The sequence below is a fragment of the Aspergillus alliaceus genome, assembly GCF_009176365.1.
Source record: "Aspergillus alliaceus strain CBS 536.65 unplaced genomic scaffold BDW43scaffold_14, whole genome shotgun sequence".
Lineage (NCBI taxonomy): Eukaryota > Fungi > Ascomycota > Eurotiomycetes > Eurotiales > Aspergillaceae > Aspergillus > Aspergillus alliaceus.
In genome coordinates, this window is record NW_022474697.1 from 562,631 (window position 1) to 585,622 (window position 22,992).

The 22,992-nt window shown below is 50.1% G+C and overlaps 8 protein-coding genes across 8 annotated transcripts; 4 read left to right on the forward strand and 4 right to left on the reverse strand.

Annotated features, from left to right (window-relative positions):
- Nucleotides 1–233: 233 nt before the first annotated feature.
- Nucleotides 234–3,356, reverse strand: BDW43DRAFT_49000 (beta-glucosidase). The gene is made up of 3 exons (XM_032050136.1): nt 2,267–3,356; nt 1,961–2,212; nt 234–1,901 (listed from the first exon to the last, which is right to left on the reverse strand). The coding sequence occupies exons 1-3, from the start codon at nt 3,029–3,031 to the stop codon at nt 318–320; spliced, it is 2,601 nt and encodes an 866-aa protein (XP_031901852.1). The 5' UTR covers nt 3,032–3,356; the 3' UTR covers nt 234–317.
- Nucleotides 3,357–4,557: 1,201 nt separating this feature from the next.
- Nucleotides 4,558–7,536, reverse strand: BDW43DRAFT_299332 (6-phosphogluconate dehydrogenase, decarboxylating; the record flags this gene model as incomplete). Its single annotated transcript, XM_032044704.1, has 5 exons — nt 4,558–4,955; nt 5,011–5,520; nt 5,579–5,652; nt 5,864–5,868; nt 6,043–7,536. 5 exons carry the CDS (start codon nt 7,534–7,536, stop codon nt 4,558–4,560), a joined length of 2,481 nt encoding a protein of 826 aa, XP_031901853.1.
- A 424-nt stretch (nt 7,537–7,960) lies between these two features.
- On the forward strand, nt 7,961–9,101 carry BDW43DRAFT_299333 (sugar phosphate isomerase/epimerase family protein; the record flags this gene model as incomplete). The annotated part of the gene is made up of 2 exons (XM_032044705.1): nt 7,961–8,341; nt 8,445–9,101. 2 exons carry the CDS (start codon nt 7,961–7,963, stop codon nt 9,099–9,101), a joined length of 1,038 nt encoding a protein of 345 aa, XP_031901854.1.
- Nucleotides 9,102–9,146: 45 nt separating this feature from the next.
- Nucleotides 9,147–11,391, reverse strand: prnC (delta-1-pyrroline-5-carboxylate dehydrogenase prnC). The gene is made up of 4 exons (XM_032041508.1): nt 11,107–11,391; nt 10,946–11,053; nt 10,528–10,889; nt 9,147–10,478 (listed from the first exon to the last, which is right to left on the reverse strand). Exons 1-4 carry the CDS (start codon nt 11,233–11,235, stop codon nt 9,353–9,355), a joined length of 1,725 nt encoding a protein of 574 aa, XP_031901855.1. The 5' UTR covers nt 11,236–11,391; the 3' UTR covers nt 9,147–9,352.
- A 1,923-nt stretch (nt 11,392–13,314) lies between these two features.
- On the forward strand, nt 13,315–15,248 carry BDW43DRAFT_272183 (proline dehydrogenase family protein). Its single transcript, XM_032041509.1, has 2 exons — nt 13,315–14,153; nt 14,206–15,248. The coding sequence occupies exons 1-2, from the start codon at nt 13,570–13,572 to the stop codon at nt 15,059–15,061; spliced, it is 1,440 nt and encodes a 479-aa protein (XP_031901856.1). The 5' UTR covers nt 13,315–13,569; the 3' UTR covers nt 15,062–15,248.
- Nucleotides 15,249–15,362: 114 nt separating this feature from the next.
- On the forward strand, nt 15,363–16,751 carry BDW43DRAFT_272185 (putative proline utilization protein PrnX). The gene has a single exon (XM_032041510.1). The coding sequence runs from the start codon at nt 15,568–15,570 to the stop codon at nt 16,609–16,611; it is 1,044 nt and encodes a 347-aa protein (XP_031901857.1). The 5' UTR covers nt 15,363–15,567; the 3' UTR covers nt 16,612–16,751.
- A 167-nt stretch (nt 16,752–16,918) lies between these two features.
- Nucleotides 16,919–20,070, forward strand: BDW43DRAFT_272187 (Zn(II)2Cys6 transcription factor). Its single transcript, XM_032041511.1, has 6 exons — nt 16,919–17,147; nt 17,231–17,365; nt 17,440–17,708; nt 17,802–17,887; nt 17,937–18,571; nt 18,621–20,070. Exons 1-6 carry the CDS (start codon nt 17,059–17,061, stop codon nt 19,861–19,863), a joined length of 2,457 nt encoding a protein of 818 aa, XP_031901858.1. The 5' UTR covers nt 16,919–17,058; the 3' UTR covers nt 19,864–20,070.
- A 67-nt stretch (nt 20,071–20,137) lies between these two features.
- Nucleotides 20,138–22,981, reverse strand: BDW43DRAFT_299339 (BUD22-domain-containing protein; the record flags this gene model as incomplete). The annotated part of the gene is made up of 5 exons (XM_032044706.1): nt 20,138–21,193; nt 21,284–21,549; nt 21,730; nt 22,114–22,763; nt 22,828–22,981. 5 exons carry the CDS (start codon nt 22,979–22,981, stop codon nt 20,138–20,140), a joined length of 2,127 nt encoding a protein of 708 aa, XP_031901859.1.
- Between the last annotated feature and the right edge of the window lie 11 nt (nt 22,982–22,992).

The window sequence follows — 22,992 nt, forward strand, 5'->3', positions numbered from 1 at the left end:
AGTCTCCACTGTGGGGCCTGCCAAGAAATGACTCATGGTTGCTCATGACAATCTAGTAATAATGATTGGCTAGAAGCAGACTGAGTTGGATCTCCCACCCGCCGCTAATCCAAGATCAGCGTAGCTCATACTCTGTATGGCCGCAGGCTGGACGGCAAGATTTTCCCTCTCCACATAGTTAATTCGAGTCATTTCATATCACTCCGACTAGACATGACATCCTTGACATTTTACAATTACCCTCATGCCATAGGGTGTGTATATTGCTATCATTGTATAGACCCCCGCGTGCATAAACCAAAATTAACCGAAAATGGTTACAACGTAGAACAACCTTCCCCAACTGTACATCCAACCCGCATGTCGGTCACACTCTCACCAACCCAGATCTTAACCCCATCCCCATGAACGGGCGCCTTCCAGTCCTGAACCACCACATCCCAAACACTCAGATCTTTGCGCGTGAGATCCAACGTCAGGACCTCGCTCTGCCCCGCAGACAATACCTTCGTCTTCTCGAACTGCCGTAGCTGACGTGACGGAGTATCGAGTCCCAGGCTACTGGGTAATTCCACATACAGCTGAGCAACGGCGCGACCATCCCGAGATCCTGTGTTTGTCACTTGAACCTGCACGGAGAAGACCACATCCCATAGGGCTGGGTTTCCACCCTCAGCTCCACCAGCTCGGGGCGCTGGCTTGGGCTCCGTGGTGTATCCGTCTGGGTAAGGGTATGTCTTCGAGGAGTTGGCTGCAGCGGCTTCGGGGTTGTCTAGATAGGGATAGAGATAGCGCCAGATGCGGTTGAAGTTCTTTGGCCAGGCGACTTCCGATGGTGCGGGCTTTGTGTTGGGGTATGTGGGCGTGGAGCCTTTGGAGGATCGCGCGGCGGGATAGGCCGTATCGAGAGGCTTGACGGTGGAGAGACGGGGGTCGGTGAAATTAAATGTGGTGTAGGAGAGGCCATGCCCGAATGGGTATCGAGGGGCGATGTTCGCTTTCAAGAAGTGTCGGTAATCGATATAGAGGCCTTCCGTGTAGTCGTCCTGGACTTGACCAAAGGGCTGGGAAAGTAGTCCGACGCTCTCCGGATAATCAGATTCGCTGCGAGGGATGGTGTAAGGCAAATGGCCGCTCGGGCTGTGGTCGCCAAAGAGGATGTCTGTCAATGACCAGCCGGCTTCCTGTCCGGGCAGATGAGCGACGAGCACCGCTTTGACCGGGTCCAAATCGATCCACTCCTCCATTAGGATGGGTCCGACGGTGTGGATCACCACGACCACGTTCGAGAACTTCTTTGCAGCGGCTTTGACGAGGTCATCCCCGTTGTGCCAAGCGTGTAGTCCTGCCACTGTGCGGTCCCCTGGATTGCCGTCGACTGTGATGTAGTTCTCGCCCGAGTCCGAATTAATGAAGACGATCGCAATGTCATCGGGTCCGGCGGAGACGCTGGCAGGAAACCTATCCGTGATGTAGAACTCGGCAGTGGATGAGATATTGGCGATGGCCTCTTGCGGCGTCACAAGATAAGGGAGTCGGGATGTCCCACTTCCCCAGCCCATGGTCAATACACCCTTGTTGCAGCCCTTGTCCGCGCAGGAGTTGATGCCGTCCGAATTGGTCCCGGCATCGGTGCCAAATATCTTCAGGGTGCCATTTCGTCTCAGCGGCAGAATATTGTCGTTGTTCTTTAGCAACGTGATTGCATCTCTGGCAATTGCTCTGGCCGTAATATTATGGTTGCCCTGAACGTCGACGTACTGATTGACAATGCCACTCGGGGAAATCAGGGCGCCCGGATACAAAGGCCCAGTCTTGTCAAGCGTGTTTCCTGAGAAGTTGGGTAGCGGATAATCTTTGTCCTGTCCCATTTTGTACCATGTTGCCACGATTCGCGTAACCTGCAATGCGTCGCATTAGATGAAGACAGAAACGAGAGCAGTGGAGTCAGATTGCCCACCATGTCATTGAGACGATCGACTGGGACCGAGCCGTTCAGAACGGAACGGGACAACTCCCATGCCCAATAACTAGTGCCGAGGAGAGGGATGGTCCCATCACCCGGCATGCTCATGTCCAAGCCAGCCAATGCTGATGAAACCCCGCCAATGTGGGCCAGCCAGTCGGTGACAACAAACCCTTGGAAGCCCAGTTCATCCTTCAGAATACCATTAATGAGCTTGCTATTCTGACTACAGGTGGACCTATTCACCTAAGCAACAGTTAGCCGGTCGAGGTTGTGGTGAAAGTGCGGAGGAAAGCTTACATCGTTATACGCAATCATGACCGAACCTGCACCAGCCCTCACTCCCTCCGCAAATGGCCACAGGTAAAGTTCGTGCAAAGTCCTGTCATCGATATTTGACGAATAGCCCTGAGTGATAACACTGCTCATCCGATGCATTTCCTGTTCATTTCCGATTAGGTGCTTGAGCGAAGAAATGGCACCTGTGCTCTGCATTCCCTTGATCGTCAACGACCCTCCAAAGGCCTGTAGGCTGGGATCAGCTCCGAACGACTCCCAGTTACGGCCCCCTCGGGGTTTCCGTCCGATGGGGTTAACGGATGGCCCCAAAAGAACGTTGATTCCCTTGCCTCGCGCCTCTTCGCCTAGGCCGACTCCGCGCTCGTACATGAGGTCCTTGTCAAATGTCGCTCCAACTGTGATTCCAGCCGGAAAAGCCGTGTTATGATCTGAGTTGCGGACCCCAAGGGGAGAGTCATGGAGACACAGGCTGGGGATTCCGAACCGAAGAGCACTGCCAGTCTGGCCGGCACAAGGACCCATGAAGATACCCGTGCCAGTAGTAAGATTCACCTTTTCAGCCAAGGTCATCTTACTCACGACATTGTGTGCCTTCTCATAGGCATCCGACCAGTCGGACAGCCATCCTCCAGGCGGTGCTGGGTAATATGGGGGGGAGTAAGCTACTTCCGAAGCTCGTGGTGTCAGAGTTTCTACCCCGGAGGACGACAGTGTCCCGGGGGAAAAGTGGCACAAAAGTGCTAAATACAATACAAGAGCAACCATAGTGGATTATAAAAGGCCCAAAAGGCCTCCTAAGCGATGGGACGACATCAAGCTGGGTGGCCTTATACCTCTATAAGTACGTAGAATGCACGAAGAAAAGGGCGATTGGTCATGAGATCGTGATTTAAGGCTGCAACTATCATTCCCCTTTTGGCAGTGCGCTGCACGATGATCAGAATCCGGGCCAAGCCAGGGTTGGAATAATGGCCGGAATGCCGCGCCTTGCCCGCGTGCTCGCATGCCAGGGGCATCTATTGGCAAGAAAGAATCGGACTGGTCAGGCGACATGAACGACTAATCAGGATGGTGACAGTGATGATCATTCATTATTTGCATAAATGAGAGGTAAGACAGGGACGGTTGCTTTTTTCAAAACGTAGAAGACGTTAAAAGTTAGGGCAAAATCCCTCTAAGCAGCAATGTCGATCACCTGATACGGATAACTTATTCTCTGATCGTCAGGGGCAGGGACTCTTTTCTTCTGCTCTTTTTTCTTACAATCCCTACTATGATCTTTTCATACCTTTGCTTGATCAATGTTGCTTCCGTCTTTTCCAGGAGGAGACTTTTATGTGATAGGTTGGAGAATAAGTGGAGGAATACCCTATATAGCTCCTACTATAGCACGGACCGCAAGGATGTTATCCAAGGAAAATGAAATTAACACAATGTTAGCACCCGATCCATGAGACTAAAAATAAATAAGACTGCACGTAATGTCTCGGTGCTTAATCCTAGAAAGGAATCTATATTCCGACGACCATGATAATCAACGGACCTGGAAAAGGGGAAGTTCGACCGCTCCAAACGCGCTGGAGAATAGCTCCGCTTGGATCGACATTTATTCCAATTTGCGCTTTTTCAATCTTGCCCTATAGGCTAATAATGTGGCTATAGGCACGTATTGAGCCTGAATTTGATGTCCCGCGGTCTTGGCTTCATCCTTCGGATGCTTCTAAGGACTTTTCCCTTGAGATTTTCAGCCCATAATTCGACCAATACTTCCACGCCTACCTATTACCTGCAAGCCATTGCAGTCTCAAAATTCAGTAAACGGTGCAGAGACGACTACCAGTTTTAGCCCAGACTAGAAGGATATTTTCGGAGCATTCCTTCGCAATCTGAAACAGGTCTTCTTCAGGGTCAATGGTGATGGGTTCATGAGAGTATTAGTGTCCAAGGGAATTTTGCCATGAGAGGCGACAGAAGAGGCAGCAGATATATGGCAAATCCCTTGGTAGTGAGTGGCATGCATCAGCCATCGGCAAAATAAGTTGCGCTTTCTTGTGTTCAATGAACGTTTTATCAGACTAATGACCAATCACAGAACCACTGATATATGAGGGAAACCAAAGAAAATCTAGTAAATACAGGAGCGCAAGCTAGCATCGTGAAAAAGTGCATCATTGGCACAATCCTCATTTCATAAGTCCTTAATCAACTATAGACAACAAATCTCTAACGTCTATTGACGAGGGAAACGTTTATATGTTTGTATGTTCATGTACTTTCTTTGATGACACAGATTAGTTGAAGTATCCAGGGAAGAGCCAGTTCATCTTCTTCGTGGCTTCGGGGCTCCAGTGGGATTGTGCAGTGCTAAGGCCGAACTTGACGGATCCTTCGACATGCTTGGCTTGTACGAGTTCGGAATTTTTGTCAGCAGCGAGCTCATCGAGGACGGCAGTCACGAAGTGCTTAGCATTCTCAGCGTTGGCCTTCATATTTCCCATGACCATTTCCACGGTGACGTCTGCGGTACCCTCATGCCAGCAGTCATAGTCCGTGGACATGCAGATCATCTGGTAGGCAATCTCGGCCTCACGAGCCAGCTTGGACTCAGGGAGACAGGACATGTTGATAACGCTGCCTCCCCAGGAACGGTAGAGCTTGCTCTCAGCACGGGTGGAGAATTGGGGTCCCTCTACGCGGAGTGTCAGTCACTGAATCCACCGAATCATATCGGACGAGTTACATACCCATGCACACCAACGTGCCGCGGTCATGCAGCACCACACCCTCACCCTCGAGGCTGTGGCCACAAGCCCTCACGATCTTGGCAACGCCCTCGTCAAAGGGGTCTCCGAACGGAACATGAGCAACTACACCTCCCTCAAAGAATGTAAAGGGCCGGATGCCCTTGGTACGGTCAATAACCTGGTCGGGAATCACGAAGTCACGGGGCTTGATCTCCTCTTGCAAGCTACCGACGGCCGAGAAGGCAACGATGGTCCGGACACCGATCGAGCGCAGGGCGGCGATGTTGGCACGGGCAGGCACCTCATGTGGCGCAATCTGATGGTGCGCACCGTGGCGACTGAGGAAGGCGACAGCGACGGTTTTCTGGTTGTGAGAGCACTTGTGGTGCAAAATCGTGATCGGGGAGGAGGGAGCACCCCATGGAGTCGAGATGTCCAAAGAAGCAACCTGAGTGAATCCAGGGAGTTCGCGAAGACCGGTTCCACCGATAACCGCGATCCGGACGGGTTCTGAAAAGGAAAATATTAGGATCAAGCAGATTGAGGGGATAGAAAAACGGTCGTTCACTCACCCGCGTAAGTGTTAGGAAGAGAACCCATTCTTTTGGCAAGTTGCTTGGCAGACTCGATTCTCCTGAAGGGCTTTTTGGTGAGGGTTGAGAGGTGACGGGAAAGACGAAACGAAAGCATTCGCGGAAATTCGCAATAAATTCTGAAGCGGGGGTTGATTTCCCCCTCTTATCAGATCCCCACGTGCTGTGTGCCTGAGGCATCCTCTGTCGTCTCTTCCAACAAGGCAACTTACTCCTTCCTTCTAAATTAAAAATGGTATCTACAACTTCCAAATACTCACTGCGGCTTTGGAGGTGTAAGTTGGAACACCATATATTATAGTACAGTCTACTTTTACTTGTAACAAGCAAGGAGTAGTTGTATTATATGCAACAAATGACATTGATTACTATATGCAATCAGCCACATACGGAAGCTCTAGGCTGGCCGCCATTCATAATGGTGTGGCCCCTTTTTAACAGGCCCAGGGTCTTCTCCCGAAACCCCTGGCTTGTAATATGCATGGGCGCCAAAGAGATCCATCTGTGCTTCCATAAATTTTGTGGGCAACATGGTCCCACCGGCGTACTTCAAGTACTCCAGGGTCGCAGAAATCGCCGGGATATATTGATCAGATAATGTCGAGTCGATCACGATCCGTTTGAGGGAGTCAAAGTTCCCCTTTAACTCTTGCGCTACGTCGTCAATGTCTTTCAAATTGGTATAATGCACGTCTGATTTCAGCAAAGGTTGCAGGAGGTCAGCAATAGCTTCGGACTGGATAATGCATCCTCCACGCCAGATCTGGAGACATTTGTTCAGATCAATATTCCATCCTTCGTCCTCAGAGGCCCGGGCAATCAGTTCGAGACCTTGGCAGAACGAGGAGAGGAAACAACAGTAGACTGCTCGACGCAAATCCTCAATGAAAAGCCTTCGGTCATCAATGCCCTCAATAGACTTGGGCTTTGGTGTTTGCAGCTTTTCGGCTACTCTTAGTCGTTCGGCACGGTTCCCACTGGCGATACGCATGTAATGACCTGTAGCAATAGTTGGCGCAGAAACATGGCGATTCGCCGTTTCCATGACACACCAATAAGGAGTTCCTTCGGTATCGTCGTCATCCTGTACAACTTTGTCGAGAACGTCATCAAGGACATATTCGTTCTGTTCACCGATTCCTTCGCCCTTACCGTCACCTTCGGGGCTTTTTCGCCTGTGACATATTTCGATTCCAATCTCCAACAGGAAGTTATTTCGTAATTCGCCCTTCTGATTCCACTCATCGAAGATATCCCCAATCTCGTCGTAGTTGAGGCCAAGTCCATAATAGAGGATAGACCAAGCCTCGGCAACTGCTGAGAGCATTCCACCCTCGATCCCATTGTGCACCATCTTGACAAAATGTCCCGAGCCCGCGGGGCCGACTCGAGCTACACACGGGCGGCCAGTCTTGCGATCCTTGGCGGCATAACGCTCCAGTAGCGGTAGTACAAGCTCGAGCGCCTTCTCATCGCCTCCCGGAGACAGACTGGGTCCACGACGAGCAGACTGGTACCCTCCAGAAACACCAGTCCCAATCCAACTCACCCCAATTTCTTCGCACTCCTTCTGTCTTCTTTCGGTACGCCGGTAGTGTTCATTCCCGCCGTCGAGAATGATGTCGCCTTCTTTCAATGCATGCTTGATCTTACTCAGAACCGAGTCTGCCGGGTCGCCATGGGTGATAGAGAAAATAAACAGCTTCCGTGCTCCTTGACCCTCTAAGCTCTTGGTGAATTCACCAATGTCTTCGAATCCTTCGATCTTCCCCTGTCCTTCGATGCTCTGGGCCGATTTCAAGAGCTGATCCACGTTCTCCTTTTGAACATCCCAGATGGAAACATCGTGACCGAGTTCGGAAAAGGCAAAGGCCATCATGGAGCCCATGTTCCCGGCCCCAACGATGCCAATGCGCTTGAATTGATCATGCATTATTGCGCTTGGAATGCGTCAAGATAAGATTATTTGGGAGATAAATAGTTAGATGTCGAAGATCGACACAGTAATTCTCGCTTACTTGAATAGCGCTGTGGCAATAATAATATGATTTATTCCCTAGTATTACATCATGTCAATAAACTGAACGTCACAATGAACTATCTTTTCATGATTAATCTATTCCTTGGATTTATTATAGCATCTTATTGAAAGGTCAAAGGTCAAGTGGATCGTCAAACCCTAACTCTCATCATTACATCATACCCTAAACAACTAATTAAGCTTGACTTCCACTTTATCAGACGAAGAGCGAGATAATACACAAGTACAGTATTCCAGGTACAATAAACCCAATATTGTACTTGAATCTCAATAATTGACTAAGAACTCCTAAACTAGACACATTTCTATCCCAAACATGGCTCCCGAAATCTCCCAAATCCCTTTCTCCTACCCTACCTGCTCAATAGGCTCCTCCAAATCCGACACCCTCCCCCGCAAGCTCGACGCCATCCACCAAGCCAGCTTCACCGGAATCGAGCTCTCCTTCCCGGACATCACCGCCTATGGCTCAACCCTCCTTGGTCATGAAGTGGCATCAGATAACTACCCCGAGCTCGTCACCGTCGCAAAGGAGATCCGCAAGCTATGCGACGCCAAGAACCTAAAGGTGATAATGCTGCAACCGTTCGGACACCTCGAGGGCTGGCCACGGGGGTCGAAGGAGAGGGAAGATGCGTTTAATAGAGCAAAGGGGTGGATCGAGATTATGCGGGCCGTGGGGACGGATTTACTCCAGGTATTTTTTTTTTCCTCTTTTGTTCTTCTTCCTTATTTTCGAGATTTGGCTTTAAGTAGCAAGGTTGTATAGACAGACACTAACGATGATTAAAATAAAATAGGTCGGATCAACAGATACACCACTCGACAAATTATCCGCCACACAAGAAAACATCGTCGCCGATCTACGCGAGCTCTGCGATCTCCTAGCGCCTCATAACATGCGCGTCACGTACGAGAACTGGTGTTTTTCCACGCATGCCCCGACCTGGAAGGACGTCTGGACGCTCATCTGCCGGGTCGATCGGCCGAATATCGGGCTCTGTTTGGATACGTTCCAGACGGCGGGGTCGGAATGGGGTGATCCGACTACGGTTACGGGGCGGGTTGAGGATTTAGCGGTTGAGGAGCTGGATCGGCGGTTTGAGAGGAGTATGGAGGAGTTGGTGCGCACGGTTCCCCCGGAGAAGATCGATCTATTCCAGATTTCGGATGCATATAGGCCGGTTCGGCCGATTGGGGAGTTCACGGCGGAGGGACTTTCGCCGCGGGGGCAGTGGAGTGGAGCGTATCGGCCGGTGCCGTATGGTGGGGGGTATTTGCCTATCGAAGTGGTTGGGAGGGCGGCGTTGAAGACAGGGTTTAGGGGGTGGTTTTCCTTGGAGATTTTTGATGGGGGTGCGGATGGGAAGGGGAAGGACTATGAGATGGGGGAATTTGCGCGGAATGGTATGGCGAGTATGAGGAAGTTTGTTGAGAGGTGTGCGGAGGGGATTTAGGAGAGTGTTTCTGTTTTGTAGATATAAATAGAGATGTGAGTTGGGATTGAGGAAAGGGTGGAAGCCCCTTGGAATTTCATTGACTGATATGGTATATACCTTCATATACAATGCCCAGCGAACTTTTGATCGCGGAAACAGATTCAGATAAACGCCAATATTTTATGCAGAAATTGACCCTCCAAATGAACAAACCAGATACGGATCGGGGAATACATAAACAAGAAAAGAAAAAACCATCATGACACAGTTTAGGCGTTGCTAGGGTAGGCAACGTTGTAGGTGGGGACGAACTCCTCCTTCATGGAACGCAAGCTGACGAAACGAGAGAGCAGGTTTCCGCTGCCCGCCTTGTCGTTGGTGCCACTGGCGCGAGCTCCGCCGAAGGGCTGCTGGCCAACAACGGCGCCGGTGCTCTTGCAGTTGATGTAGAAGTTGCCTGCCGTGTTGCGTAGAGCGTCATCCGCCTGGCGGAGAACCTCGCGGTCCTGCGCGAAGACAGCTCCGGTCAGACCGTACTCGCCGGTCTGGTCGATCTTCTCACAGATCTTGGTGAAGTCGGCATCGGTGGCGTCGTTGTAGGTGTGGATGACCAAGATGGGGCCGAAAAGCTCGCGGGACAGAAGAGGGTGGTCGGGGTTGGTGGTGTGGTAGACAGTAGGCTGGATGTACCAGCCTTTGGAGGAGTCGTAGCTACCTCCGGCCAGGAGCTTGAGCTCAGGATCGTTCTTAGCCTCATCGATCACCTTCGCCAACTTATTGAAAGAAGCCTCGTGGATGACGGGGCCGCAGAAGTTGGTGAAATCGGTTGGCTCACCGACCTTGATGTTCTTGGTCTCAGTTGCAACCTGCTCGAGGAACTGGTCGGCGACGGAAGAGGCCACATAGGCGCGAGAAGTAGCACTGCACTTCTGTCCCTGGAACTCGAAGGCTCCACGGACGGTCTGGACGGCCGCATTGCGAATATCGGCCGACTTGTGGATCAGGTGGAAGTTCTTGCCACCAGTCTCACCAACAATGCGAGGGTAGCTGCGGTACTTGCCCTCCGCAACGCGGTTGGCGATCTGGCCGTAGAGGCTACGGAAAACGCTAGTGCTGCCGGTGAAGTGGAGAGCAGCGAACTCGGGGTGGTTGAGGACAGTGTTGGTGACCTCCTCAGCGTCTCCAGGAACGAACTGGATGACGTTCTTGGGGAGACCAGCCTCCAAAAGGATCTCGTGGACGAGCCAGTTGGATGCAATGGCGGAAGGCGAGGGCTTCCAGATGACGACGTTACCCATCAGAGCGGGAGCACCAGCGAGGTTGCCACCGATCGCGGTAAAGTTGAAAGGACTGATCGCATAGACGAATCCTTCTAAGGGACGGTACTCCACACGGCTGTTCCTGTTAGTTGCAGTAATAGGAATCTTGCAGGTATGATACTCACTTCCAAACACCAGGGGCGTTGTGAACTGGCTGCTGAGCGTACAAGTCCTCGGCGTACTTGACACCGAAGCGGAAGAAGTCGCACAGCTCGGCGGCAGAGTCGATCTCGGCCTGCCAGGCGTTCTTGCCCTGTCCGTGCATGGTCAAGGCCATGATGTCGTAGCGATACTTGGTCGAGATCAGATCAGCCGCCTTGAGGAAGACGCTTGCGCGGTCAGCGAACGAGGCCGAAGCCCATGACTTGCGGGCCTCCAGGGCGGCCTCGATGGCTGCCTGGACATCAGATGCGGTGGCGTGGGAGTATGTGGCCAAAGGAGCATGGGTCGCGGGGCTCGCCTGGGTGAAAGTTTCAGAGCTCTTGATCTGTGTCGTCTGTTAGACATAATTTTATGGAATTCTTGTTGGGGTTCGTAACTAACCTCCTTGCCGGCAATCACCAGGGGGACATTGAGGGGAGCGTTTTGCTTGTGCTTCGCCAGAGCATCCTCGAGACCTTTGCGATCGGGGGTACCAGGAGCATAGTGTTTCTATCCAATGTCAATAGAGAGAAAAGCGGAGGCAATGGCAAGTTGAAGCTCACGTTGGGTTCGTTGTCGATGCGAGGGACCTTGAAGGTGGCGTATGATCCCATCGCCCGGGTGCTGGACCGGGCGAATGCGGATTTGGCCAATGGAAGGCCCCTAGCACGCAGAAGTAATGACGACTGCATTGTAAGCAAACTCTTTCAATCTCCTGTCCTGATAGAAAGGGGGTGGATGAGTTCAAGGAGAGAGAAGAAGACTGAGGAGAAGGAGAAGAGGAGAAAAGTCGAGGACTGCGGGGAAGCTGTCGGATTTAGTAGCGGTGTTAGTCAGCTATATTAACCGGCAATTATCAGTTTATTTTTTAATTGGAATTTAGTTACAATTAGTTTTTTTTTCTTTAATTTTCTGCTTGATACATCTCGTTTGTACCAGTACAGCAGGTCGCGCATAGTTCCAACCTTTTCGGGGGTATTGATACGGTCCGGTACAACATTCCGGGTGGAACGTTGAACCAACCGGCCCGGCATTGCATTTTCTATTATGTAGGAAATTGAACATGCTCCCATAGTCGGCCTTTTTTGATCCTTCGGTGCCGGTAATTGATATGACAATATTATTTTGCTAAAATAATCACCATTACTATTATTCTATTAAAGGGATTCTGCATAACATTGTATCTTTCTTTCTGTGTTTGCACATAACCTCATTTTTTTTTTGTCTTCCCCGCATTTTAGGCTTGCACATGACGTAGTTGCTCACGTGGGGAAATAAACCCTTGTGTTGAATTGAATCCTTCAACTCCTGCCAAGTCAACACAACATTCTACTTCCAACTATTATGAGGCATGCTTACGTCTACATCAGAGGATCATTGGATGAGGGCGAGTCTTTAGGTGTTGCAATCCACCGAGGATCTTGGGGTACACACCACTCCAGGTTAAAGGCTAGTTGATGGCGAAGCACATGATCATGCAAGATGGCAAAGCGAACATCATTATTTAATGCAGAGCTCGAAGATTTTGTAGGTCACTTGAAAGTATGACCAGAAAACATCCAACCACATGTATACACGCACTGCTTGCTTCTTGGACTAGCTGTATAGGCCGAGACTGTCCAGAATTCCCCAATTAGGTTAGGGAGTAATAAGGCACATTAGTCTAGCTGTCGGTGCATCGTCGCCATCAATTCTTGCCAGCAACATATCATGTTACATCCGTGTACTTGGCGTGAATCTTCCAGAAGGACAATGTTATTGGTGGCATGGTGCAGGGACATTCCCCAAGCCACTTAAGCGTGTGGGGTATCTGATAACTTTACTACCCCAGGGTATTTCGCTTATCGCTACAGGGGAGGATACCGGCGTGGAGGGAACGCATGGATTTATCGAATGCCGATATATCCGTATAGTTAGTTGCGTGGGGTTCACACCAAAAATCCAGTACCTGTCCATGGTCAACTATCTATCATCCTTTCTTGCCCACCCACTTTTCTTTCTTTTCTATCGGATCGTACAATATCTCCAAAGTAGGGGGAATAGTTTCAAAGTGCACCCAGTACGTATACCCCTGCCGATTTGTGGGATAGTCCTAAAAAGCTTGGAAGTTCATTTATGTTCCTGATTGGAACCGTAATGGGTTGTATCTCAGCTTATCTACGACCTTCACAGCGATCCCCAATGTTAGACTAAGGTCTGCAGGACGATCTTAGGTAACATGCCAACCGGCTGGCGTCGGACTAGAGTACCGGCAGCGATTATGAGTGGTTAATGAACCGGGCCGGTCAAGCAGCTTAACCTCCGGTGGAGAACTGCCCCCGGCCCGTGAACCGGTCGGAAATCTTAAAGGTAATAATGGAAATTCGCCCCATTCAAATGGTTCGTCCGGTTTCTTATCAAGAATCCACAGAAGAGATAAGTTATCAAGAACGCCGCGTGACGCTGTATTACTAGGAGGTCAGCAGCGATGGGATCAGCGGTGCTTTTGAAAGATTCCAGACAGACCCTGATCAACAAGAAGCTTAAAATAGACCTGATGCCGTCCCCGAACTGCACAATAGAGATCTTAAGTCTGGGTTTAGTTATTTAAAACTTACAGTAGTCGTCGATCTTAGGGGATCACGGAATGTAGATCAGGGCTAGAAACTTTCCGTAACGGTATTGATCCAGCTGTAACGGCGCCACTTTCATGTCACACGCCAGGTAATAAATCTTTTAGTCATTGCCAACCAACTGGAATATTTTTTTCTTTTTTTTACCCTTCAGGTTCTGTTCATTTGACCGGCTGGCAACGCGGTTTCCACCGGCTATCTCCTCATTAATCCCCTTTAATGACCCTTTACCATAATCATGAAAGTGTTATCCAAAAGATACCGGTTTAAATTTTCCCCTCATTCCCGGTGGGTTCCACTACAAGTACTTATTCGTAGGCTCGTACCTTTATTCTCTACTTAAACATCTTCTGCCTGCTGGATTTGTTTACAACCCATACATATCCTTCCCAATAATCAACCAACCCTACAACAATGAAGGCAGCACGTCGTCCTTTGCGCCCACTCTCTGGCGTCTCATCATCGGTCCTTACCGCGAGATACGTCAGCCGCACCAGTAATCCCAAGTCATCGGTGGCAACCTCGACAACCACAACGAACAACGTGTGGCAACAAGCTCCCCAGTCCTCCAAGGAGCTCTCCTCCCCTCTGGCCAAACTCCCGCTCTCATCGGTTCTGCGGTCCCTGTTGATCCTGTCCGTCTCGTCTTCCTCGATCCTTCTGCAGCCATGCATCAAGACACTGTCGATGCTGGCACATCCCAAGACTGCGGTCCTGGATGTGGCCAAGAACCCTCTCCTGAATTTCCTCATCAAGCATACCATCTACAAGCAGTTCAACGCTGGCGAAAATAAACTCGAAGTCCAGCGGTCGATTGAAGATATCAAACAGCTTGGATACCGTGGCGTGCTCCTCGGCTATGCCAAGGAGGTACTTGTTGGAGAGAGCAATGTGGACCCGAAGGATGTGCAGGCAGCTCAGGCGGAAATCCAGATGTGGCTGGATGGAACCTTGCAGACGGTCGATATGGCCCAGGAGGGAGATTTCGTCGCCCTGAAGTATGCTCCCTATTCCCCTAGCTCCAAAGCAAACATAAACTAACCCTTCTAGATTTACCGGCATGGGTACTCAGGCTCTTGAAATCTTGCAGCAACGGGCTGCACCAACCGATTTCATGGACCGTGCGATTCAAAAGGTCTGCGATTTGGCTATCTCGCGGAACGTTCGCCTACTAGTGGATGCGGAGGAACAGGCTGTTCAGCCGGGTATTGAGGAATGGACCATGAAGTACCAGAAATACTGCAACTCTCAGACTCCGGGCCGTGCCATCTTCTACAACACTTACCAGGCTTATCTCTGCTCAACCCCGACTACCCTCGCCAGGCACCTGGAAATCTCTCGTCAGGAAGGATACACTCTAGGTGTCAAGCTAGTCCGTGGCGCGTATCTCAAGACTGAGCCCCGTCACCTCATCTGGGCCACAAAGGAGGAAACGGATGAGTGCTACGATGGTGTTGTGGAGGCCCTTCTGACCCGGAAGTACAACTCGATGCTCAAGTCTGCGTCTGAGAAGCACCACACTGACCTGCCATCTGTTAACGTCATCATTGCTACCCACAACCGCGATTCCGTTCGGAAGGCCCACGCTATTCGTACCGAGCAGGCAATGAAGGGAGAAAGCCACGGCGTTGATCTGTCCTATGCTCAGCTCCAGGGAATGGCTGACGAGGTCAGCTGCGAGCTTCTGCAAGGCTTCCAGAGTGCCGAGGTGATGAAGGGTGCCTCTATGGAATCGCCCAACGTATACAAGCTTTTGACTTGGGGATCCGTCAAGGAATGCATGGGCTTCTTGATGAGACGCGCTATTGAGAACACCGAGGCTGTTGGGCGTACCAAGCAGTCGCAGGAGGCGATGTTCGAGGAACTCAAGCGCAGGGCCCGCCTGGCGTTCCGCCGCAGCAACTGATTACTTTTCCCCTTTATTCATTCACTTTTATACTTCCTTTGCTTCTGGCGTGGCCTTATTTTTGTTTACACTTTCGATTCCCTCACGCCCTGTTGTCGGGCAAATTGCATATAGATGGCGTTAGCAACTCGGGTTTGGCGAAAATTAATGAATGGTAACGAAATTAGACACAATTATTGTCCACTGATTCATACATATATATGTACTTTTATCCTTGTAAAAAGATAGCTCTAACTCGACTGCATTAGCCGGAAAACTAAGTACCCCGCGCGTGATATTTATGATCAATTTCCCGCCGGAATCGGTCTTCACTGATAAAACCCCACGCTGGCCACATCGAAACTAATTAATAATACTACCCATTCTTATCAAACACTCCTTGCAGGGTTCGATATTGACTTGGAGTTACCTCTGAGTACATATTCGTTATTCTCAAATCAATTAGGACAGCAGACCTCTATTGAATATTTCACCAAGGTCAAGTAACCAATCTTGCACTTGTTCCAATGCATCTCTTACCCGAACTCGCAGTTGCCCGTATGCTAAGAGAGCTGAGTCGGGAACAATGTTATACGCTTCTTGATGCTTTATCCGAAGCGTTAGTGAAGGTGTCGGCTCAGACGACAACCCCCGAGCCAAAGCGACTCATTCATCAACCACTTCGCACATCTATTACAACCAAAGACCAAAACTTATCGCTCTTCATGCCCGTGTCGGATACTTCGAATACAGGAATCAAGATCGTAACACTCTCCCAAAGACAAGGTCCTACTGGAGTCATCAACATCTTCTCGCCCGAGGGCAAATTGCTAGGTTTACTTAGCGCTACAGAAGTCACCGCATTCCGCACTGCCCTTGCGGTCATGACACTCTTTGTTCGCTGTCATTCATTGAAGAAAGAGAATATCGTGATCTTCGGCGCTGGGAGACAGACTGAGTGGCATGCGCGGCTTGCACTCCTCCTCGTCCCGGAACAGGTCCGCAGCATTACGCTTATAAACCGGGGTCGGAAGAGGCTAGATGAGATGAAAGATATTATTACAGCGCTGCAAGTCCAACATCCTAATGTTGTGTTCAAGACTCTGGCGAAAGAGGATACGCCGGACTATCAGGAACAGCTTCGTTCCGCACTGGCATCGTGCGATGTCGTCTTCAGCTGTACTCCCTCCACAGAGCCCAACTTCCCGCATTCCTACCTCCAGCCATTCAGGCAGCGATTTATCTCTCTCATTGGCTCGTACAAGCCTCATATGAAAGAGATTGACTCGGAGACTCTCTTTTCTGGCGGGAACAAGATCTATGTCGATTCGAAGGAGGCATGTCTAGAGGAGGCAGGCGAGCTCATAGAGGCGCAAGTAAAGAAGGACCGGTTATTAGAGGTTGGGGAAGTGTATGGGAAGCTTGGAAAGTCGGATCCGATTGTTGTACCGGACGAGCATAATGTGGTGTTTAAATGCGTGGGAATGGGAATCATGGATCTCGCCATTGGAAAGACACTGTTGGATCTTGATAAAGAGAAGGGACTGGGAATGGAGGTTGATGGGTTCTAGATTAATTAACTTCGAGAGTCTATGGGGAGAGCCAATGAACTTTTAAGGGGTTAGAATGAGTTAGGAGGAACTCTGCTCAAATATATACATATATCTCTGCAGTCAGCATGCGATGTATATAATTATACTTCCACTGGCAATTGTTTTCAATACCAGACCTGGTATTTGGTACAATAGTGGTCCCCCAGATTCAGGTTATCTTTCCCATGCGGGGCGGTGTAATGACGGTAATTCCGCGTGCTTATCAAAGTGGAAATTTCACTCGAACTTCCAATCAGACTAATTGTCCGTACGCCTCGAAATAGTACTTTTCTCTCCCTCCTTTCTTATAGTGCCGCTCACCCTTAGCTTCCACTCTCACTCTCCCCTCCTATTGTTATTGGTATATCCTTACCATGCTCCCTCTTTTACTCTGGCCCCCTTGACCTCTTGCCCTACAATTTATCCATGGACAGTGGTCTCCCGACGCCCGCTGGACCGGGCCAGCAGAAACGACCCCGCGTCTCCGAAGAAAACCGCAAACGAGCCGTTCGAGCGTAAGTAATCTGTCACGTGTGCTCTTGAATCCTAGTATTAATCACGGTCTTTGTAAACTAACATAACAAATCCTGGTTGTTAGTTGTGATGGCTGTCGCCGTGTAAAGGAGAAATGTGAGGGAGGAGTACCTTGTCGCAGATGTTTGCGCTATCGTCGCCAATGCGTATTCACCCATCCCGACCATGCGGAGAAGGTCTCTCGGTCCTCGTCGATCTCGTACGACCCCAAACTTTTTTTTTTTTCGCTTAGCCTCTGAGCTTCGATATTCTGATACTATGTCACACTTCTAGTCTCCTCGAACGAAATGCTGGTCTCAGTCGACAGAATTTGGTGGACTCGGAACGAATTCGGCACATGGAACGGATCCTGCAGCATTATGTTCCGAACATCTCCTTCGACATTCAGTCCCTTCGAAAGACCGCCGAAGAATTAAAGCACAGGCATCGTCACTCATTCACCGAAGGGAGTCCTTCGGTCCGTCTTGATGAAGAAGATTTTGAGGATTTGGCTATCGACGATGAGGATTATGTGGTGAATGCTCTACCGGACAATACAACACGTGCGTTCTGCCGTTTGAACTTGCATTTTTTTTTGTGGTTTTCTCAAGGATATTCGCGTGCATGGGTTCATTTTCTAATTTGTGCGACTGCAGAGTACTCCGGGGAATTTTCTTATCTAAACTTTTCCATGAAAATCAGAAGAAAGATTGATGAATGGATGCAAACAGCTGCACCAGAGGTAAGACCACTCCGCTTTCGCCGGATATACCACTAACTAGTCCGAGAAGGCGTCTACCGAACCAGAACCATTTGAAGAGCGTTGGCGCGCGACACAGCTCCAATCGAGTTCCTCCTTAGTGTCGGCATCGATCACTTGTCTCCCGCCCCGTTTCGTGGCCGATTTCCTCGTTCAAATATTTTTCAAATATGCGCAGACCAATAATTTTTATGTGGAAGAAGACTGGCTGCGAGAGAAGCTAAACATTTGTTATACCAATCCCTCGAGCCTCTCATCCAATGATGCTGGCTCCGTATGTTCCATCCTGATGGTCCTGGCCGTTGGGACACAATTTGCCCATATGGAATCCGCTAGCCCGGTCAACCGGTCGACAGCCGACCTATCGTCAATTGAGGACCATCATTTCTCGGAAGATGAAGTCGGTCTCACATTTTATCAGTTCGCTTCGAAGCTGGTTCCGGATATCCTTGCCACAGTCTCCATTCGTAGCGTACAAGCTTGTTTACTGATCGGGACCTATCTGTTACCTCTCGATACCTCAGGTCTTTGCTACACTTACTTCGGTCTAGCCCTTAAAATGGCCATCCAGAATGGCATGCACCGGCGGTATCAGGGTGAGGGGCTTTCCCCTCGCATGATTGAGGTGCGCAATCGGGTTTTCTGGACAGCCTACACCATTGAGAAGTGAGCACCCCGTGTCTAGTATCCTCAATATCGTACTGACTCTGTCTAGACGTGTCAGTATTCTTCACGGGAGACCTGTATCCTTGTCAGATGCGGATGTGGATGCCGCAATGCCAGTTGATTTTCCTGGCTTAAACCTGATAGGACAGGTGTCAAACCACACCAATATGGTGACCTTGATCACTTTGACTCTTAAACTTGGTGAAACCGCTAATGAAATGTATGTGCTCATATTGTTTTCTCTGATTCAAACAAATTCTAACGGCCGGACTAGATCTCTCTTGCGGAAATCCCGCAAGGCTCAGCAACAGGACTGTCTCGAACGACTACTCAACCTGCGGAAGAACCTGGTGGATTGGTGGGGTACATTACCTGAAGTGACGGATTGTCGAGACCTGAACCCCACGGGGCCACTATTCCGATCCAATGTTCACTTGAAGCTAGATTATTGTCTGACTCGCATCTTTATTGGACGTCCGTTTCTCTTCAGCAACATGAAGATCCTCAATCCAACCACTCCCCAAGCCGCACCGTTTAAGACACCTTCAGGTGTCTCGAAGAATAGGTCTACGCTTATCACGGATTGTGTAGAGGCTGCCCTGGAGATCATTAACCTCTGTCAGCTTCTCCGTGACGAGTCAGGTCTCGCTCGGGCGTCTTTCACCGAGTTTAGCTCTTGTCGTGCGGCTCTCCTCGTGATCCTGGCCCAGAGTTTGACAAAGCGAACCGAGCGGTTGCGCGAAGCACTCGAAAAAGGTATGGTCTTGATCAAAATTATGTCAATGGGTGTGGGCTCCGCGCGCTCTGCCGTCAGTGTGATTGAGACACTTGAGAGAGCAATTCGCCGCCTCGAAGATTGGAGTGAAAGACAAGCACCAGACAACGCTGGTTCCTTGGAGTCTGCCTACGATCGTTTTAAAAACTGGGAAATGCTCTGGAAAACCGGACCAATGTCACCTGAGCTTGTTCCTTTCCAGGAGCAGTATCCAGCAGGAAGAAGCAGCATCCCCCCCGTACCTGTTACACCAATGACCGGCACTTCCGGTGGCAACGACCCTATGGAAGGCGACATGGCAAATACAGAAATCACCACATTATCGGATTACTCCGCCTCTCATGCGACGTCGCTACCTCAAATGCCCCGTTTTGGTTTCGATCATTTTGTGTCCAACTTTCCGCAAGAATTGGATGAGTTTACTGCCATTCCCTGCTTTGAACCTGATGCGCAGCAAAGTCTTGCTAGCGACATAAGCAACCCGGATACGAAGTGGATGCAGTTTACCAATGATTAACTGGATTTGCCGTTAGTTATTGTCCTGAGTGCATATTATGGTTTCTGCGGTGAGGTGCGGTTAGTTTATATAATGCCATTGATTTAGCGCGGCGGTGCCATTTTACACATGGTTCAGTTATTGAGGAATTTGCTGTTGATAGTAGTCGATACTCTACCGTCTATACAAGATACCTAGATAGTACATATTGAATGTTTGTTCATTGAACCAGAGCCTACCAACACTTGTAGCATATTGTAAACACGACACGCAACGCATATATGCGGGTATAAATTTAATCGAAAGTGACCTTCTTACCCTGGAATGAGGCCATAGTCTTCTGTTCTTTAGCCCGCTTGGCTGCCTCCCAGGAAGGATGCAACGGCTTGTCATCCTGGGGCATTCTATTCTGTCTAGGAGGACCACGCTGAGGACGATCTCCATAATGTTGAGGCCTCCCAACTGCACTTCGTACCGGGCCGCGCCGTCCCCTTGGGCCTTCAGAGCCATCCGTCGCACCCCGACGCAGATCCCAGCCACGATCCCGACTCTGCTTTGGCTGCTGCTTTAGATGGTTTGCTCCCGTACCATACTTCTTTTCCCACAAGGCGCGACGCGCCTGCTGGCCCATCCTGTTCTTCCGACGTGGTTGCTCCCCTTCGATATCTTCCGGTTCAGATTCGGAGCCGGAGAAGTATCCACCCATAGTTAAGGAAGGGAGGAATGTTGTGCTAGTAGCCGGAGTACTTGATGTCTTGCTAGTCTTGGCCTTTTTCTTCTTAGCTGGTGGAGAGTCCGGCGATGGAGACCGGGAAATAGACATTTCAGAATGCGCGTTCAGATCCACGCCACCATCGTCACTCGCGGAACCATCTTCCCTATCCTCACCCTCATCCTCTGAGCCAGACGCAAGCCTTGAATCGAATTGCGCAAAGTCTATGCTTTCGGTATCGCTCATAACTGTATCTCCCTCCTTGTCGTCAGACTCCGCAACCCGTCTCGAATCCTCCGGTTCACTATCCGACACGGATATAGCCCGTTGTGCAGTCTTGGTCTTAGGCGCATTTACTTTTTGTCCAGCATCTTTGCCCTTCTCCTTCTTCCCACCTGCAACTTCCTCCACCCCCAGCACCTTTCTGATATCGGTCATGACATTCGGAAACACATTCTTCACCGGATTAGACTTATACAACCGCGCAGTAACATTCGCCTCAGCCGTACTCCGCGGACTCTCCGCAGAAATTTTCTTAGATTCTTGAAACTGAACAAAAGCAGGCGCCTCGGCGATCCGTTTCGTCTTGACTAGCTGTTTATAAAGATATTTCTGCGCCGTAGCGACCGGGTCAAGAGTCTACCATAAGAATCACAGTCAGCATGTAACCAGTTCAACCCCGCACCACTACAGGGCCGCACAAAGAGAGAGATGAATAGAAATATGAACCTTGATAAAGGCAACTTCCTCCGCAATTCTCTGCAACGTCTCCGAACTCCCCTGCGCCTTTGCGGTTTTTTCTCTTCTCCCTAATTTTTGTCTCTCGAACCCCCGGGCGGTCTTGAGCGCACGCGATAGGAGGATGACGCCTTGCTCGAACTTTTGCGTCAGTCGCATGGTTTGGACGTTGTATGTGCGCTCTTTGGGAGCAGAGTCCCGGTCGGAGAGTTTGCGTTTGGGCATTTTAGTTGTTGTGTCGATTTTGTTGTCGGCTGCTGGTATATGTGAGGTAAGGAATTAGAAGATTATGATCCAGTTGGTTTGAAGTATAGTAGTAGTCGTTGCGATGAGTGGTAAGGTATTGTTCGTGGATGACGGGTCTTGTTCTAAGAATTATTTCTTTTTTTCTTATGATGCGGATAAATGCCCGTGCCAAGAAGTGGATTCGTTGCTACACTTTCTGTTTTGACAAGGATTTTCTCACTAGTTCCCTAATTTCCTCTTATTATTATCTTACCAATTAGTCTCTGGTGATTGGATAAGGGGTCTAGATCTAATTGATTAAACTACTGTGATTTTTGGCATGTAGTAGGTGGTATATGGATTTTAATTGCCTTTTCTGTAGTTCTGGCTTTTAGATTTTTATTGCGATACGCTCTTGACCAAACAATTGCACTGAATTCACTCGTAGAGGTATGTACATACAAATAGGAAAGGAAATACGAATACATGGCTCTATTTCTTTTCCTCCGGCTTCTCCTCGGGCTTGGGGGTAGGAAGCTTGAACTAATCCAACCAGTTAGCAAGAGCAAGTCAATCCCGAATTGTAGCTAACATACCGACTCGGGGGTCCTGTCCTGGCCCGGTCCGACAGCCTCCCAGGCGGCAGTACCACCCTCGAAGTTCCGGAAAGCTTGTGTAAGCTCAAGAGGCTCAATGACAATGCGCTTCTTCTCTTCATCCCATCGGAGCTCAGTGTAACCGGTCAAGGGGAAGTCCTTGCGCAGAGGATGGCCGTCGAAACCGTAGTCGGTCATGATACGACGCAGATCGGGGTGGCCGGTGAAGAAAACACCGAACATATCGTACACCTCACGCTCGTACCAGAGAGCTCCCTCGAACAGACCAGTGACACTGGGGACCGGAGTAGCCTCGTCGGCGTAGGTCTTTACGCGAATGCGAGAGTTGTGACGGACGCTAAGCATGTTATAGACGACCTCGAAACGCTGGTCCTTTGTAGGGTAGTCGACGGCCGTGATATCGGAGATCTGGGTGAACTCGGCGGCGGTGTGGTACTTCAGGAAGCTCATCAATGGGATAACGCCCGAGGGGGGAACGTGGATGGACAGTTCATCCTTCCACACGGAAAACTGCTGGACGTATTTGGGCAGGCAGGACATGATGTACTGGCCGTACTGGTGTAGGGCATCGGCCTTATCCTGATACTTGTCGGCAGGGTTGACGACGGGGGCGCGAAGGGCACCCTCAGCTGTAGAGAGTCAGTCAATTGCATTCCGCTTCAGCGCAAGTCATGAAATCCAGGCCACACGTACGAGGACGCTGAGCCTGGCGCATGTTAGGAGGCTCGGGAATGGACTCCTTCAGCAGAGGGGTCGTTGAGAAAGGACGGCACATCCGGGACGACCGCGCGGCCGAAGCCAACGAACGGCCAGAGCCCAACCGCAGCAGAGAGCGAGCAGAGGCCATGGTAGATGGCA

Excerpts from the sequence above, each read along its gene's own strand:
- BDW43DRAFT_49000 (XM_032050136.1), bottom strand. The coding sequence starts at position 3,031 with ATGGTTGCTCTTGTATTGTATTTAGCACTTTTGTGCCACTTTTCCCCC. Across the intron at positions 2,213-2,266 it reads TCATGATTGCGTATAACGAT|GTGAATAGGTCCACCTGTAG; the intron begins GTAAGCTTTCCT and ends ACTGTTGCTTAG. Across the intron at positions 1,902-1,960 it reads TCGATCGTCTCAATGACATG|GTTACGCGAATCGTGGCAAC; the intron begins GTGGGCAATCTG and ends GACGCATTGCAG.
- prnC (XM_032041508.1), bottom strand. The coding sequence starts at position 11,235 with ATGCAGTCGTCATTACTTCTGCGTGCTAGGGGCCTTCCATTGGCCAAA. Across the intron at positions 11,054-11,106 it reads GCATCGACAACGAACCCAAC|AAACACTATGCTCCTGGTAC; the intron begins GTGAGCTTCAAC and ends GACATTGGATAG. Across the intron at positions 10,890-10,945 it reads TGGTGATTGCCGGCAAGGAG|ATCAAGAGCTCTGAAACTTT; the intron begins GTTAGTTACGAA and ends CAGACGACACAG.
- BDW43DRAFT_272183 (XM_032041509.1), top strand. The coding sequence starts at position 13,570 with ATGAAGGCAGCACGTCGTCCTTTGCGCCCACTCTCTGGCGTCTCATCA. Across the intron at positions 14,154-14,205 it reads GGAGATTTCGTCGCCCTGAA|ATTTACCGGCATGGGTACTC; the intron begins GTATGCTCCCTA and ends TAACCCTTCTAG.
- BDW43DRAFT_272185 (XM_032041510.1), top strand. The coding sequence starts at position 15,568 with ATGCATCTCTTACCCGAACTCGCAGTTGCCCGTATGCTAAGAGAGCTG.
- BDW43DRAFT_272187 (XM_032041511.1), top strand. The coding sequence starts at position 17,059 with ATGGACAGTGGTCTCCCGACGCCCGCTGGACCGGGCCAGCAGAAACGA. Across the intron at positions 17,709-17,801 it reads TCTACCGGACAATACAACAC|AGTACTCCGGGGAATTTTCT; the intron begins GTGCGTTCTGCC and ends GTGCGACTGCAG. Across the intron at positions 17,888-17,936 it reads TGCAAACAGCTGCACCAGAG|GCGTCTACCGAACCAGAACC; the intron begins GTAAGACCACTC and ends TAGTCCGAGAAG.